The sequence below is a fragment of the Carassius auratus genome, chromosome 19 (genome assembly GCF_003368295.1).
Source record: "Carassius auratus strain Wakin chromosome 19, ASM336829v1, whole genome shotgun sequence".
Taxonomy (NCBI): Eukaryota; Metazoa; Chordata; class Actinopteri; order Cypriniformes; family Cyprinidae; genus Carassius; species Carassius auratus.
In genome coordinates, this window is record NC_039261.1 from 1,161,130 (window position 1) to 1,180,029 (window position 18,900).

Genomic DNA, 18,900 nt, shown 5'->3' on the forward strand with positions numbered 1-18,900 from the left:
TTTCGGCGGTTGGCAAACCAACTAATAGGTGCTTTACCACCTGCTGGACTGAAGTGTGGAACAAAAGTCTGACTGAGAAAAATCACTATTCTCTATTACAATGTATTACAATTTTTATATGCATGACATTCTATTTTTATAGGTGTTACTGATTGGTTACAATGTGTATACATAAACCATTTGTGTGTTTACCTATTAACTGCAGAATCTTTTTGAGCCCTGTCCTATTCTGAGACATGTAATGAATGTTTCCTCCTCCAATTTTTACCAATTTCTCTTCCTACACCAACTTTCCTTTGAATATTTCAAAAATATTTTCCTTTGTCATTAATATCGCAGTTTTCCTGTCATGGATTTTGTGTATACCTTTATTATAGACAGGGAATTGAGGACGGTCATACAGCATAACATTAGGAAAGTGAGGAGAAAAAAATAAAAACACCCAGACTATGGGTAGTATCCCTTTCCAACCCTTACTTCCATTATCCTATCAAATAAAAAGTTGAATACCCAATTATACATCCAATTTCTACAGCAACATTAAAAACAACAAGTGGACCAATGTGCTGTACAGATTATAAAAACATAAGCAAATAACACACACACACACACACACACACACACAAACACACAAACATTTCACAAATAACATTTCACTGCACAATATCTGCTCTGCTATCAGTCTCTGGGAAATCACACACAGGTTGCTGAGAATCCTTACCTTAGATACACCATTATAAAGTGTGCAATGTTAGAATGGGTCTTTACTGATGTTATGCTTCCCACTGGTAACATTTGTGACCAAAACTAAATCTCATGCTTTCACTAACTTAAATTTAATAGATATAATAAAATATTCACTTACAGTACCTGGGGAAAATGATATTGAATGGTTTAAGTGTTGTTTTAATTTGGGAATAACATAATGGGACATTTCCCATCACGTTGAAATATGTGCCTATAGAAAGACTGTAAAACCTTTTATTGGTTAATATTCGTCAATGTGAACTAGTAGTATAATTTCCCCTTCGCATACAACAAATTAATATTAATTTTAAGGCTTTTTAGTGTTCCTGTAGCTCAACTGGTAGAGCACTGCACTAGCAACACATGATATGTAAAAATTGATAACCTGAATGCACTGTAAGTCGCTTTGGATAAAGGCGTCTGCTAAATGCATTAATTGAATTGAATTTTAATTTTATTACATGAACAAATACACAAATGTCTTTTATCTTTCATATAAATATATTTTAATAGGTTAATGACAGGTGTAAGGAAAATTCTCATTCAGTATCCGTCAGGTCTCTTCAATATTTTACAATGTTTGCAAAACAGTTTTGAGCAGCTCAAATGCAAATAACTGAATACAGGGGAAGGGTACAAAACATTTTAAACCCCAAAGAAAATACACTCTATCCTTGATCTCAAATTTTTAAACTAAACACGTACAGTATCCCTCATATTTTCCAATGAGTGAATCAGAGAATATACTCCATGTCTCATTCTGTGTCCATCACTTGGACAGATTCATCCACAACATCCAGTGTTAATGGAGTCACTGTTTTTGTGAGCACAGCAGTAGTGCCTGGCTTGTATCTGTATGTACCCTCCCTGGTTCATTGGAAGAAAGAGAGAATATTTAGTTCAGCATTTATGTATAGCTGTAAACTCAGACAGAGTGCTGCAGGAATTGTGTGTTTTTGTAGACCGAACACTGGCAACCTCAGAACAATGTGTATATGGGAAAATTCTGATGGAAGTCTATATATCTCACCTCATTCCTTTCTGAACCGGCTGGTCATATCCTCTCAGATAGTCTACAGTTTTGTCTGTGATCACACACAGGTCTACATTGCTGCCTGAACCTAGATCACAGAAGATGCCTGCAGTGATGGCATCTCTCACCAGCTGCTTTGCTTCCTCCAACTTTTCATTCCCAAGGGTTTGTGTAGAAGTGTGTTTGGAAAGAACAAATACAGAACATGAGTTTTAGACGTGGGATTAAAAAAAGCATATGCAGTGCAAAAATTGGTTCAAATAATAATTGTTTTGTTTTAATTGATTTTTTTGATTGATTGGTTGAATATTTATTCATTTATTTATTTCTGCAAAATATAATAGAAAACTGAAATAATATACATATGTATGTATGTATACATATTTTGCCCCATATATAAGGGCTTTTGAAAACAAATAATAAAGAAAAATAAATTTGAAAAGAAAATAATAATTATAATAATAATTATATTTATATGTGTGTGTGTGTGTGTTTATCATAATATACTGTATCAGCAGTTTTATATTGTACTGTTCTATTATTCACAATTATTCAGTGGACTGTAGTTCATAAAAAATATATATTATTTTACGTATGTCGTTTTACTAAATACTATTAATATATTATTACATATTATGTTATTATATGTTATTATATATTTGGACTTTTATATTCTTGAGATTCAAGTTTCAATTTCAAGATTTCAGTTCAGACATAAGCCCTATTCAGACGGTACTAGTTTTCTAAACTACGTTTGAGTTTCAATTCTTACCACCGGACGTCTGCGATTTTCATTTACCAATTCGGACGGGACTAATCTCCGAGTTTATTACAGAGGTGGGAGGGTCAGTTTTGTCCATCTGGGCATCACAGAGATCACGCGCTCTGTATGCATGCATTGTTCGGTTCCGGAAACAGAGCCCCTGCAGCAGGGCAACTGGGTGACGGTGAGGCAGCGTAGTCGTGGGTCAAATCACCACTCTTCTGTTTCCGATCAAAACATTAAACAGGTTCTCCCCACTCAGTGATGCACCCACTGAAAAACCTGATGAAAGTGCTCTAGTTATTGGCGATTCTATTGTACGGAACGTGAATATAGAGATGCCAGCCACCATAGTCAAATGTTTACCAGGAGCCAGAGCGCCTGACATCTTGGCAAATTTAAAAGTGCTGGCTAATGCTAAACGTAAATACAGTAAGATTGTTATTCATACCGGCGCTAATGATGTTCGACTTCGCCAGTCGGAGATCACTAAAAATAACATTAAAAAGGTGTGTGAACTTGCAAGTCAAGTCAAGTCACCTTTATTTATATAGCGCTTTAAAAAAAACAAAACACATTGCATCAAAGCAACTGAACAACATTCATTAGGAAAACAGTGTGTCAATGCAAAATTATAGTTAAAGGCAGTTCACCATTGAATTCAGTGATGTCATCTCTGTTCAGTTAAATAGTGTCTGTGCATTTATTTGCAATCAAGTCAACGGTAGATGAAGTGACCCCAACTAAGCAAGCCAGAGGCGACAGCGGCAAGGAACCGAAACTCCATCGGTGACAGAATGGAGAAAAAACCTTGGGAGAAACCAGGCTCAGTTGGGGGGCCAGTTCTCCTCTGACCAGATGAAACCAGTAGTTAAATTCCAGGCTGCAGCAAAGTCAGATTGTGCAGAAGAATCATCTGTTTCCTGTGGTCTTGTCCTGGTGGTCCTCTGAGACAAGGTCTTTACAGGGGATCTGTATCTGGGGCTCTAGTAGAGGTCAGCTAATTCACAGCACATCGAGACTCTTTCACCTAGATATCACACTATAGAGACTGTGTCTGTTCCCCGAACTACAAAATACAAAAAACGTCCAAACCAAGTTAAGATTAACAATTTAATTGAGGTTCAACAAATAAAAAACAGATGTAATACAGAGAAACAAATGATAAAGCTTGGCTTATTGAATATCAGATCCATTTCTACGAAAACACTTTTTGTAAATATATAGTGGCTAAATTAACGAAAAATAAAGCCTCAACAAGTGTTGACATTTCCCAACCCCAAAGCAGTAATGACTTTATGAACTACTTTACTTCTAAATCAATACTATTAGAGATAAAATTGCAACCATTCAGCCATCAGCTACATTATCACATCAGACAGTGCACTTATAGACCCCCTGAGGAACAGTTCCACTCATTCTCTACTATAGGAGAGGAAGAATTGTATAAACTTGTTAAATCATCTAAACCAACAACATGTATGTTAGAACCTATACCATCTAAGCTCCTAAAAGAGGTGCTTCCAGAAGTCATAGATCCTCTTCTGACTATTATTAATTCCTCATTGTCATTAAGATATGTCCCCAAAACCTTCAAACTGGTTGTTGTTAAGCCTCTCATCAAAAAACCACAACTTGACCCAAAAGAACTAGTTAATTATATATCAATCTCGAATCTCCCTTTTTTGTCCAAGATACTAGAAAAGGTGGTATCCTCACAATTATATTCCTTCTTAGAGAAAAATGGTATATGTGAGGATTTCCAGTCAGGATTTAGACCGTATCATAGTACTGAGACTGCTCTCCTTAGAGTTACAAATGATCTGCTCTTATCATCTTATCAAAGTTTACATGCACTGGATACTACTGTATACACCATTGAGCTTTGAGTTTCATCACTGGTCTTAAAGTCCTCACTCACCACTGTGAACTGTATGAACGTGTTGGATGGTCTTCTCTGTCAACACGGAGACTTCAACACTGGTATGTTTTTATATATAAGGCTATTTTAGGTCTTCTTCCATCCTACCTTCTGACCTACATCAGTGTAAAAGATATAGGGACTTACAATCTTCGGTCCCAGGATCTTGTTCTTTTGTCTGTACCAAGTGTTAGAACTGAGCTGGGGAAAAAGGCATTTAACTTTGCTGCTCCCTTTGCATGGAACAAGTTACAGAAAAATTTGAAACTTAATAAGCTTGTCTCATTGGTTACTTTTAAGAGGATATTAACTGACTTGGAAACAGCCACATCTGGCTGTAGTTGTTCTGCATGATATGTTAAGGATTTGTGGTTGTTGTATCTGCTATTTTAGTTGTCTTATGTTATTGTGTATTCTGTGTTGTATGTATGGTTGTACTGCTGCCTATCTTGGCCAGAACACTCTTGAAAAAGAGATTTTTAATCTCAACGAGTACTTTCCTGGTTAAATATAGGTGAAAAAAATAAAATAAAAAAATCATCTGATCGTGGGTGTATCTCTGTATTAGTTTTATTGGATCTTAGTGCTGCGTTTGACACAATTGACCACAACATTCTTTTGCATAGACTTGAACACTTTGTTGGCATTAATGGAAGTGCATTAGCATGGTTTAAATCGTACTTATATGACCGCCATCAGTTCGTAGCAGTGAATGAAGATGTATCATATCGATCACAAGTGCAGTATGGAGTACCTCAAGGCTCAGTACTAGGGCCGCTACTCTTCACGCTTTATATGTTACCCTTGGGAGATATCATCAGGAAACATGGTGTTAGCTTTCACTGTTATGCTGATGATACTCAGCTCTATATTTCCTCGCGGCCCGGTGAAACACACCAATTTGAAAAACCAATGGAATGCATAGTCGATATAAAAAACTGGATGACGAGTAATTTCTTACTGCTAAATTCTGAAAAACAGAGGTGTTTATTATAGGACCTAAAAATCTGCTTGTAATAACCTAGAACACTGTCTAAGACTTGATGGTTGCTCTGTCAATTCTTCGTCATCAGTTAGGAACCTAGGTGTGCTATTTGATCGCAATCTTTAGAAAAGCCACGTTTCTAGCATTTGTAAAACTGCATTTTTCCATCTCAAAAATATCTAAATTACGGCCTATGCTCTCAATGTCAAATGCAGAAATGTTAATCCATGCATTTATGACCTCAAGGTTAGATTATTGTAATGCTTTATTGGGTGGTTGTTCTGCACGCTTAGTAAACAAACTACAGCTAGTCTAAAATGCAGCAGCAAGAGTTCTTACTAGAACCAGGAAGTATGACCATATAAGCCCGGTCCTGTCAACACTGCACTGGCTCCCTATCAAACATTGTATAGATTTTAAAATATTGCTTATTACTTATAAAGCCCTGAATGGTTTAGCATCTCAGTATTTGAATGAGCTCCTTTTACATTATAATCCTCTATGTCCGCTACGTTCTCAAAACTCAGGCAATTTGATAATACCTAGAATATCAAAATCAACTGCACTTAATGCCTCATCTGTGGTCATTCTTCAATAAGGTTCATTAGTTAAAACTGCATTAGTTAACATATATAAATAACATAAATAATAATGAACAATATTTCCACAGCATTTATTAATCTTAGTTCATGTTAATTTCAGAATTAACTAATGCACTGTTAAAATCACAAGTTGTGTTTGTAAACATTAATGTACTATGAACATGAACATTGAATAACTCGTTTTTTATTAACATTAACAAAGATGAATAAATTGTGTAATAAATGTATTGTTCATTGTTCATTCATTTTCGTTAATACATTAATGTTAACAAATGGCATCTTACTGTAATATTTATTCATCATACTGTTGAACTTGACAGTATTTTCTCTCTTGTTATTTCATAAGAGCTGAAAAAGAAGACAGAGAAAGCCAGAGTCTTGTGCCCTGCGTTTATCAGTATCAATATTATGCTCGTTGGGTGAAAAAGAAAAACTCAATAAACAAAGTAAAAAAATATTTGACTGATATCTTCCCCACCCCAAGGTTTCTATAGATATCACGATATATCGACATCATGAATTCTTATGGCCACAATAACCGTGATATGAAAAATCTAATATCGTGACAGCCCTACTTTGAATATCAGGTTCTTGCCTTCGGATTGGTCAACGCTTTCAAGGTCTTTGGTATTTTAACTATGGTATTTTGATAATACCTAGAATATCAATATCAACTGTGGACGACAGATCCTTTTCCTACTTAGCTTCCAAACTCTGGAATAAACTACCTAACATTGTTTGGGAGGCAGACACACTCTTACAGTTTAAATCTAGATTACAGTTCCACCTCTCTAACCTGTCTTACACATAACACATCAATACATTTTCAAATTTTCAAATCCATTAAGAGATTTTTAGGCTGAATCAATTAGATATATAATACATACATAACACCCAATGTACTTGCTACATCTTTAGAAGAATGGCATCTACGCTAATATTAGTCTGTTTCTCTCTTATTCCGAGGTCACCGTAGCCACCAGATCAAGTCTGTATCCAGATCAGAGGCCCACTGCAGTCGCCCGGATCCAGTACATATCCAAATCAGATGGTGCATAAGCATCTAGAAAGGACCTCTACATCTCTGAATGTCAGTGGAGACCGGGACAACTAGAGCCCCAGATACAGACCCCCTGTAAAGACATTGTCTCAGAGGACCACCAGGACAAGACCACAGGATACAGATGATTCTTCTGTACAATCTGACTTTGCTGCAGCCTGGAATTGAACTGCTGGTTTCGTCTGGTCAGAGGAGAACTGACCTGAGCCTGGTTTCTCCCAAGGTTTTTCTCAATTCTGTCACCGATGGAGTTTCGGTTCCTTGCCACTGTCAACTCTGGCTTGCTTAGTTGGGGACACTTAATTAATAGCGTTTTCGTTGACTTGATTGCACAGATACTATTTAAGCTGAACTGAGGTGGATGATGCCATAATTGAATTAAACGATGAACCTGCCTTTTTTTGCCTTATTGACACTATTTTCATATTTAATGCTGTTCAGTTGCTTTGTTGCAATCTATATTTTAAAAAGCACTATATAAATAAAGGTGACTTGATTTGACTTGACTTTATTTCCAGGGCCAAGATGGCTGCACGTCAGTAAGTCATTGACAGTGTTAAAACATGTTTAGAAATCCATTTTAAAATCCATAGAATATTTACATTTTATTTTATTTTATTTTATTTTAATGTGATATAAGTCCATATATCCCCTTGATTACAACTACAGTAACAGCAAATATGCAATACCATGTGTAAAAATATTAATAAGAATGTCTATAAACAGTTGACTGACCTCCAAGTTCGACTTGTAACGATCCTCAAATACAGAAATGGCAGAAGCTGCTCCAGACCCTGAAAAATATGTTTTTGCTAAATAAGGCCAGGTGGTGCAAACAGTGCTTTTTAATCTTTAAGATCAGCATTTTGCTAGATTTCATGTTCAAAGAAAGGTAGTAAAAAAAAAAAGCAACTGTACCCATAGTAAGGAAGGGCAGCTTATCATAGGAACCATGCGGATAGACGCTATAGAGCTGTGGGCCATTAACATCCACGCCTCCCACAATTAGAGAAGAACCAATATGCCCCTGATACCTACAACAATGGCAAACAATCAGTCCTAGTCCTAAAACTATTCTGAAGTAGTCCTTCAAGATGGCCAAATATGTGATCTTGGACCACAAAAACAGTCATGGGGTCATTTTTTTAAACTGAGATTTGTATATTAACTGAATGTTAAATAAGTAAGCTTTCCATTGATGCATAGGAAAATATTTGCAAGATACAACTATTTGAATATCTGGAATCTGAGGGTGCAAAACAATCTAAATATTGAGAGAATCGCATTAAAAGTTGTCCAAATTAAGTTCTAATGCATACTACTAATCAAAAATTACGTTTTGATATATTTACTGTAGGAAATTTACAAAATATCTTCATGGAACACTATCTTTACTTAATATCCTAATGATTTTTGGCATAAAAGAAAAAAACAATCATTTTGTCCCATACAATGTATTGTTGGCCATTGCAAAAAAATATACCCCAGCAACTCGTTTTTGTGGTACAGTGTCACATATTATTAGTTACTAGAAATAATAATTTAAAGACAGAGTGATGTAGTCATTCAGTCAAACTAATTGAACTATATGGCAAACCTCCTTCACCTAAACAGCATCTGTTTCAGCTGTCGGGTCACCATGGTGACAAGAGGAGGCCGTCCTGTGCTGAGTGAGTGGAGTTCCACGTTTGATGACATCATCTGAGTAGTGACCTCAGCATCTGCCGCAACACCAGCACCGCAACAACTTTTGTGGAGAGAGGAATAAACAACAGGCAATGTAAAGAAAGGTTTAGACAGAAACTCCAGTGATGAGCAACTAAGGGACTGACTTACTAGATTTTGGGAGCTATGTAATGGATTTTCATGCAGTTTTTATCAGCTACAACCATGTCATCTGTGGCTCTGGTGTCTGCACCTAAAATCACTCCATCCTATAAAAGAATACACATTTTATTTTTTTATTTCTTTCAATTAAATATTATACACCATTTTATTAATTTACTAATTTAGTATTGCAGTGTTTATTTTCAATTAATCAATAACTTAAACACTTCATTTTCATTTTCTCTACCTCAGCAGATTATACACTATAAAATTACAAATACAGAATAACTGAAGAATGACTGATTATGTGTATGTACTTAGGCTTAGTTAAATATGTTATCGGTAATAAAAGGTGCTTTGATAAAACAGACTTTGAATATTAGGCCAGCGATGGTGGTGCCAGTCTTCCTGGCGTTTGGCGCACTGTAACCTTTCTGTGACAAGTTTGCTTCAAGAACAGCATTTCTGTAAAAATAATATACACATCATAAACATTACAACATGTATAATAGTAGGCTACTTAGCAATCATTGTACATTGTATTTTATTTCTTGAACACGTTGTCATTAACTAACGATGTCTCACCTGCGTGTGTTCTCAAAAGAGAATCCTCCGGTCGTTGCCTTAGTTGATATGTTTAACATCTTTCACCTGCACTGTATGATAGTATCTAAAGTTATAGCTCTAACAATCAGTCTGGAGTAAATCGCTATCTAAACACCGCTTATGTTCTTTTACTCTCCTCGCTTTACACAAAGAGTCGGTGTGTCAGCGCTTTTAACGCCCAAAACTGCAGAAGATCCTTCTTTCACTTTCACTTCTGACACATGATCGCATCTCGGTCATTCAGTCGAACGAATTGCTTACTGGATGGTTAAGAGTTGTTTGTAAGTGCCTGAAAATATGCCTAATTAATTAAATGGCTTAAAAAGTGTTAGTTATAGTTATATTAAGTAGAAATATACTTGATTTAATATATAAAAGTAATATATGTATCTTAACATTTAATACTACAGTGTACTTTCATGCAAATGATTTTCTATTCTATATATAATTTTACAGTACAGTATACATCTTTTTATATATATTTTATTCTTATATATTTTTGTTTACTTTTATTTCATACTTTCATAGCTATATTTATGTATATTTTCATCTGTGTTGTATTCTTTAATAATTGCACTGTTGTAAGATTAATAAGGGAATTAAGAGCAATATAACTCAAAGGGGTTTGAATTACAGTCAATAAGAACCAAATTAGTATGCATATTATTCAGAATTAACGTTTAACACTTTATCAACTATTCGTCCACCGATAAGTTGAAATCAGGGTATTTTATCAATTCTAGACAAAATATTATCCCGTGGCCTACAGTAATAATATCATGAAATTATGATAACTGATTTTGAGCAAGGTAACTTAATCTACAGTTTAAGGCAGTAACTTGTAAGCACACAGCACAAGACACTAGTATGTAAAATCAAACAAGGCTTTATTGAACTACTCTATACACACAAACTAAACTAAAGAAAACACACAAACATTCATTCAAACAGTGACAGAGAAAAGTGATGTTATTAACGAAGGGTGAATGGAGTCCCAAGTGTCTAGCGTTAGACACTATTTCTTGACCGCAACCTGAGAGAATCAATCTTCTAGCACTTTAATCTTAGTTTGTTTCCTTAAGCCTTTTGCATTGTTCAAATTCATTAAACCTTGCGTTATGTTCGGGATGAGAATATCCACTCAAATAAACTGCTGTAAAAATGTGTCAGATTCATATTTTTCTCTTTTTTTTCAACTTCAGTCCTGTTCAACTTTAATCCAAGATTTTAACTCTTTAATTGCCAAGTTCATAAATGATGGCCTGTGCAAAAAAAGGCTTAGTTTCTGTCTTGTTTATGGAGTATAACAGCAAATTATAGTGTTTGTGTGTGTGTGAGATTCTTGATTGTTGGTGGTTTTCCCTGTTGAGAAGAGGTAACATTTGTTATTTTTACAGTTGGTCACTAGGTGGGACCATTAACCCTTTAGATAGGCCAGTGCAAAAAAAGCTTAGTTTCTGACTTGTATATGAAGCTATATGGAGTATAACAGCATATTATATTGTGTGTGTATGTGTGTGTGTGAGAAAGAGAGAGAGAGAGAGAGTGTGTGTGAGAGAGACCTTTGCGCACTTACCTTGATGTATTTGAGAAAATCAAAATGTACACCTCAACTCTCAGAACTACATGGAGTAAATAAAATTGTATTTATGCACCTGCTGCCTTTTGATGGTGGTGATAAGTATAGACTAAACAAACACACTTGCATGTCATCGTGCTGGTAATTTAATGGTGAGAAGAGCAGCAAGTGTAAAAAGTGTAAAAAAAAGTGTAAAAAATTAAAATCTAATGCTGCACAAAAACTAACAATGCATCAAAGCCAATCTTGTTACTAATCTTTGATATGCCCAAGACTGTAATAAAATGTATAAAAAATATCTAGTCCACAATCACTTTTTTAAATTGAAAATATGTAATTGTGTGTGTTTTTTTCCCAAATCAGAGACATCATTTATGAACTTGGTAATTAAAGAGTTAAAATCTTGGATTTTAATTTTAAACATTTGGTAGTTTTGATCAGAACTGAGGTTTATTAATAGATTTATGTAAAAAAAAAAAATTTTTTTAATATTTATCTGATACATTTTTACAGCAGTTTAATTTAGTGCATGTTTTCATACACAAACATAACAAAAGGGTAATGAATTTGCCCAGAGTGTACCGTTGAGTTTTTGAACAATTTCAAAGTATTTTCCCAAAATATGGGTCAAAATAAGATTTGTCACCAAAAATCATTCCATTAACTCAAACACAGAGAAAGTTGTGGCCAAAATAAGACTTATTCTTTGCGGGAGACTCTTTCTGTGACGAAGTTCAGCAAAGGATCTTACGGAAGAGTTGATGAGTTTTGAGTGAGCTCTTGGTGCAAAATACATATACTTCCCATAGTTGAGGTGGAAGTAAATAAAGATTTAGCCGTGATAAGTGTTTAACACACAACATTAACTTGAGTAATATAAAGCATGCATAATACAGAGAATACGCATGTATGAGGCAACTTCTGGTGATTAGTTTCTATAACTGAGGTAAAAAAAAAAACTATGAATAGGCTGTAATGAAATGTAAACTCACAGAAATAATTCCACAGGTTATATAAAACATACATGTTAAAATATATGTGAGGTAAAAACTTGTAATCATTTCAACTTATTGGAAGCAATTTTGAGACCGTTGTTTGTATTAAACCACAAGTGGGTTAAATTTCAGTATATTGGTTTTGGAAGACAAAGTTCCCTGGTTTAAGGTTTTTGGTGATCCTGGGCCAAAGGAATACCTTAGCATCCTTCCTGATTCCTGATAAGGCTGGGGATTTATGCATTGCGTACACAGAGGGCTGAACACTTGATTAGCAACTTAGCTAGAGCTCATATGAGTGGAGACCTCAGCAAAATGACTCTCTTAAAGACTCAGTTGTTTTTTTGAAGCTTTGATTGCATTTACAGTGTGCAATATAACATGTGTTCATTTAATTAATTTTAATTTCTTTAATTACGTCTTTAAGCGAAATTCCACAAGTTGCTATTTTATCTGTATTTTTAACAACAATATCTCCCATTTTGAAATATTAAGAGATAGGCCAGACATTTGAGAAAAATCTTTAATTATCTCCATTACTCTAGTAACCTCTTATTGATCTTTTAAGAAAAGGGTGGTATTGTCTGCGTATTGCGGGATTTTCATTTCTTTATCTTGGATTCTAATACCTTTAAACACATTGTTCCCTTATCAAAAGCTACTCTCGATGCTGTGCTCAATAGCGCTAATAAGAACATTCTTTATTCGACCGGTTGTGAAGCATGTGTGTCAAACACGCCAAGAATTGGCTTAAATAACCTCGGCAGGTGACGTCACTGATAACATGCACCTTCAGGTTATAAATAGACATGAAATGGAAACATCCTCAGGTTACCCCTTTGTCTGAAGCGAATGCATATAGGGAGCATGAGATGGATCTGGAAGCTCTAGCTGAACGGGTAATGGAGAGACTGTGGCTGTTGGCGCTCGACCAGGTGAAGGTCGATAGACGTGGCAAAGCACTATTTGTGTAGGGAGAAATGAGGATGTGCAAAATGGCGATAGCAATAAAATGGATACAGACAGCTCGCGAATTGAACAGGATGTGGTTAATGAGGTGGATTCACAGCAAAATCTCTCTGAATTGCAGATTGGAAATATGAAGATGAGAGATAAAATGTGAAAAATAAAAGTGAAAGTGAGTGAGAAAGGAAAAAATCAGCCTCAAGAACAGCAAGAATTTATTGGCATGGCCCCTGAAGTCACTGTGAGGATGGATTTCAAAGTCTGCGGTCAGATTGGAGAGAGTGGGCGAAAGGATAAGCTGTCATTCACTAATTTGATGCACCAGGTTGACAATGGGCCTGAAAAGTGGCCATGGTGAAGCAGAAATTATTGAAGCAGTAATAAAAGCTATCAGCCAAGGATTGAGTTTATGCAATATGTTGGAAATTAAAAGAGATCTCACTCTTTCACAGCTGAAATCAATATTGAAGGGACATTTTAAGGAGGACAGTTCTACAGACCTTTATTACATATTGTTGAACATCACTCAAAGTGCCAATGAATCACCACAAGCCTTCCTTTTTAGAGCCATTGAGCTAGTTCTATGCTCGGTTGGCACAGGTTTGATCAGTGATCATAATAAATTTCAGATGAGGCCATACCTGGACGTTTAAAAAATCTCAGATAAAATGTTGATAAACAAAAAGAACGAAGCCACCAGTGATGAATCAGAAAGACCAAATAAACAAAAGAAGGACGTAGGGAGTAAAGTGGCAAAACTACACAAATCCAGAAATGCTGGTTCACCCATGCACACAGAATGAAATGACAGCCAAAGTGTTGGTTCAGGAACAGTCAAATGATATTGTCAAATGGGGATGCAGAGAGACACTAGCAGCGGAGGGGCGGAGAGAATCATAGTTATATGAGATGGTTAAACTCCTGAGAGAGGAAATTGCAGAACTCTGTAAAGGACAAAACAACCCTCCTGAGCATATAGTCAAGGGAAGGTCCAGCAACAGAAAGGGATGCAGAGCTTGTCAGGAGAAAGGAGAAGAGGATCGATGCAAGCACTGCTTCAGATGTGGAGTCATGGGTCATGGTGACAAAGGGAATGGAGCAGTACCCTGATATCATTTCAGAAGTGGTAAAGGAAGCCTTAGACCAGGCCGTGTGCACCGGGATGCTGATGGGCTGTCAAGGATGCCTCTGGACATGGAGAGTTACATGCAGACCTGTTCGTTAGAGGCTAGCCCAAGAGTCATAACTGCTGTCACGGATGCACTTCTCCTGAAGCCAGAGGAAGAGAGGCCCGGGAGTTGTCCAACCATCTTAACAACAATTTGCTCTGAGGCAGAGCAGGAACAAGGAGCAACACAAGAGACCAAAGTGACCCCAGAGGAATTGAGTGTGGAATTGACTACGTGCTAACAGAACGTTGGCCGAGGTTGGTGGGACGAGATGGTCGCGATGAGCTGACTGATCTGTACAGGCAGAGAAACAGGTTGTATGTGGATGAGGAAGGAGTACTGTGTCGACAATTGGCAGTATGCACTCAGACAGTGCCAGGGCTCTGAACCGGTTCAAGGAACGAAAACGAAAACCAGAAACGAACGATATTTTGACAGGAACAGAACCAGAAACAGAAACTAAATTAATTTTTTTAGTTCCGAACTGAATCGAAAATTTGAAATGGACATTAACCGGTTAATAACGTTATTTTATCGTTCCGTTTAATATTTGAAATTTGCTGTCAACCAATCACGAATTCCAGCAGTACAGCATACGCAAATGTGACGCTGAAGCCAGCGAGTGAAATGTCCGCTCAGCTGTGAACTCGGTCAAGTCTCAATGGCAATGCACCACCTTCAGGGCCGGATTAAGACCAAATTAGGCCTGATGACGCAGCGCAAAAAGGGCCTATTTTTTCTAGGCATTGGTGCATGTGCATTCGACACTCAAGTAGAGACCTGGGAGTACCGCGGGACCCAGCGCAACCGAGTGCGTCGAGGGACAATATTTGATTGGTGAATGCGGACGCGGGCAGCAAGATATTCTTGTGTGCGGGTTGCGGATTTTTTCTTTGCGCTTGTAATCATGCACTTACGGTACGGGTGCTGAGAGCAGTCCAAATGGATGTAAAGAAGCTGTCGTACACACGTTTCCTTTATACTTTTGCTTATCTTAACTCATTTTGTGTTAACTCGTTTGTGTTGTACATTAATTATTTTAAATCGTTTATTACTGATTGTAAATTATAATATTAATGATTTTCATTCATATATATATATATATATATATATATATATATATATATATATATATATATATATATATATATATATATATATTCATTTTCCAAGCATTTTAATGTATAGTTTTTGAGAAAACTAAAAGCAAATTCACCCAAAACAAAATGCATCCTAGCAATTGCAGTTTATTCCAATTTTCAACATTCATAAAAAGGGTTTCTTTATAGGTTAGCTCATTCTTTTAATGTATATGTATTCAGAGTGACCCCTACTATCACTGTATTCATTTTCAAGTTATTTTACTGTACAGTTTTTGAGAAAACTAAAACCATATTCACCCAAAACATCAAACTCTGTTGTTGCACTTTCATTTTTTCCCAAATATCAACATTCATAAAAAGGATTGCTTTATAGGTTAGCTCATTATTTTAATGTATATGTATTCAGAGTGACCCATACTATCACTGTATTTATTTTCAGGGCATTTTACTGTATAGTTTTTTGAGAAAACTAAAAGCAAATTCACCCAAAATAAAATGCATCCTAGCAATTGCAGTTTATTCCAATTTTCAACATTCATAAAGAGGGTTGCTTTATAGGTTAGCTCATTCTTTCAAGTCATGTGTATTCAGAGTGACCACGAATATCACTGCATTAATTTTCAAGGCATTGTACGCTATAGTTTTTGAGAAAACTAAAAGCAAATTAACCCAAAACAAAATGCATCCAGCAATTGCAGTTTATTCCAAATTTCAACATTCATAAAAAGGGTTGCTTTATAGGTTAGCTCATTCTTTTAATGTATATGTATTCAGAGTGACCCATACTATCACTGTATTCATTTTCAAGGCATTTTACTGTATAGTTTTTGAGAAAACTAAAAGCAAATTCACCCAAAAAAACTAAATGGTAAATGGACTGCATTTATATAGCGCTTTCAACAGACCACATGGCCATCCAAAGCGCTTTACAATTTGCCTCACATTCACCCATTCACACACACATTCACACACCGACGGCGGTGTCTGCCATACAAGGCGCCATCCAGCTCGTCGGGAGCAGCTGGGGTTAGGTGTCTTGCTCAAGGACACCTCGACACTTGGTCAGGTGGAGCCGGGGATTGAACCACCAACCTTCCGGTTTGTAGACAACCTACATGAACCACTGAGCCACTGCCGCCCAGTAAATGCATCCTAGCACTTGCACTGTGTCCCATATTCCAACACTCATAAAAAGGGTTCCGTTATAGGTTAGCTCATTTTTTCAATGGATATGTATTCAGATTGGTCAAGACTATCACTGTATTCATTTTCAAGTCATTTTACTCTATTGTTTTGGGGAAAACTAAAAGCAAAATCACCCAAAACATCAAACTCCATTGTTGCACTTGCATTTTTCCCCATTTTTCAACATTCATAAAAAAGGTTGCTTTATAGGTTAGCTCATTCTTTCACATCATATGTATTCAGAGTGACCCTGACTATCACTGTATTAATATTCAAGACATTTTACTGTATAGTTTTGGAAAAAACTAAAAGCATATTCACCCAAAACAACAACATGCATCCTAGCAATTGCAGTGTGTCCCATTTTCCAACATTCATAAAAAGGGTTCCGTTATAGGTTAGCTCAATCTTTCAAGTCATATGTATTCAAAGTGACCCCTACTATCACTGTATTAATTTTCAGGGCATTTTACTGTATAGTCTTTGACAAAACTAAAAGCAAATCCACCCAAAACGACAAAATGCATCCTAGCAATTACAGTTTATCCCATATTCCAAAATTCATATAAAGTGTTCCTTAATAGGTTAGCTCATTCTTTTAATGTATATGTATTCATAGTGACCCAGACTATCACTGGATTCATTTTCAAGTCATTTTCGTGTATATTTTTTGAGAAAACTAAAAGCAAATTCACCCAAAACATCAAACTCCATTGTTGCACTTGCATTTTTTCCCATTTTTCAACAAAAAAAGTACAAGTGCAACAATGGAGTTTGATGTTTTGGCTGAATTTGCTTTAACATGATCTCTTGAGAATACGTGTGTATTTTTACGTTAAATGTGGTTCTACCACACGTACATTTACTTACGTTTTCATGCACATAAAAACTTACAACTTAGACGTATTTATAGCAGTAAAACGTACAAATACTTACGGGTTAGCAGCTAAAAAAATGTAAATAATCTAACTTAAAGTGTGAATTTCTATGAATTCCCATGTATTAATATTAAAATTGTGGCTTTAATGATTTAAATCTGTTGTATTTAATTGTCATATCAGTAAATGTTTTTATTGAATTTATTGAAAGCAGTTTACTCATCTACTTAATAGGAAATAACATTTCTGTGCATGCTGCAAACCATACACAAAAGCACAGCATAAAATTACAAATCACATCCATTTTATTTGTTTGCTGTACTCCATATCCATATCTTTAGAATCCAGATGTTTGCAAGGAACATATCCATATCAATCGATCTTCATCTTCATTCCCAGCAACAGCATCCGTCACAGTCAAAGCCCGCGCTCGTTATGAATCGAATTTGAAAATAGCGCCAGTGCGCCACAGGAACGTTACGACATGGTTTACGGCACTGATATCGAACTCTCATTGGTTCTCACATAATTCGTCACAGATTGCGACATGTCGTGTTTCAGTTGATAGACATTTGAAATCAGTACTGCGCCAGTGCGCCTTCATGGAGAGAAGACACATTCATAATTTCACGGATGAATAAATAAAATTCTGCTCTGTACCCTATAAAAACTATTAGGCTACCTCCAGAGAGGACTGTGACTGGAACTCATTATCATTTTAACTACTTTTGGTACCACTTTTGATATTTTTTCGCAAAAAATAAATGATTAACATTATGTTTGTTTGTCTTTTATTTGTTTATTTATAACAGTAACGTTATGTAGTTTTAAGAAATGGTTATGGGTAGGTGTAAGATTAACATTAGTGGCTCAAAATAACGTTTTAATGTTATATTTTTACAAAATGTTTGTTTTATTATGTTTTATTCTTTTAACATTCTGTATAAAATGGGTAGGTTTAGGTTCGGTTGAGGTATAGGGATCTTACATTTATCAAAAAAAATATATATATAAAAGGGAGCAAATTTCTATGGATAACTGACTGGTCAGAGAACATGTTCTATCTGTACGTATTTGAGGTTGTTTTTACGTAAATTTCGATACGTATCGAACCTGTAATTACGTCCAGATAATACGTAAATGACACTGTAAATACGTAAAGGCACATACGTATTGGACAGTTTTAATTTACGTCTAAATATGTACGTTTTGATTGTGAGATCAGGCTGTTTGCTTTTAGTTTTCTCCAAAACTAAACAGTAAAATGCCTTGAAAATGAATCCAGTGATAGTCTGGCTCTGAATACATATGACTTGAAATATTGAGCTAACCTATAAAGCAACCCTTTGTATGAATGTTGAAAATGGGAAAAATGCAAGTGCAACAATGGAGATTGATGTTTTGGGTGAATTTGCTTTTAGTTTTCTCAAAACTATACAGTAAAATAACTTGAAAATGAATACTATGATAGTCTAGGTCAT

The 18,900-nt window shown here is 35.7% G+C and overlaps 1 protein-coding gene across 1 annotated transcript; it reads right to left on the reverse strand.

Moving 5' to 3' along the window:
• Positions 1 to 1,236: 1,236 nt before the first annotated feature.
• On the reverse strand, positions 1,237 to 9,742 carry LOC113119105 (proteasome subunit beta type-7-like). Its single transcript, XM_026288317.1, has 8 exons — positions 9,524 to 9,742; positions 9,310 to 9,403; positions 8,948 to 9,045; positions 8,718 to 8,858; positions 8,030 to 8,145; positions 7,847 to 7,905; positions 1,778 to 1,929; positions 1,237 to 1,614 (listed from the first exon to the last, which is right to left on the reverse strand). The coding sequence occupies exons 1-8, from the start codon at positions 9,580 to 9,582 to the stop codon at positions 1,503 to 1,505; spliced, it is 831 nt and encodes a 276-aa protein (XP_026144102.1). The 5' UTR covers positions 9,583 to 9,742; the 3' UTR covers positions 1,237 to 1,502.
• Between the last annotated feature and the right edge of the window lie 9,158 nt (positions 9,743 to 18,900).

What these genes read in the sequence shown, in the direction of transcription:
- LOC113119105 (XM_026288317.1), bottom strand. Translation starts at nt 9,582, where the DNA reads ATGTTAAACATATCAACTAAGGCAACGACCGGAGGATTCTCTTTTGAG. An exon ending in CTGAAACAGATGCTGTTTAG is followed by an intron (nt 8,146 to 8,717) that starts GTGAAGGAGGTT and finishes CCATTGTTGTAG; the next exon opens with GTATCAGGGGCATATTGGTT. An exon ending in GCTGCCCTTCCTTACTATGG is followed by an intron (nt 7,906 to 8,029) that starts GTACAGTTGCTT and finishes CATATTTTTCAG; the next exon opens with GGTCTGGAGCAGCTTCTGCC.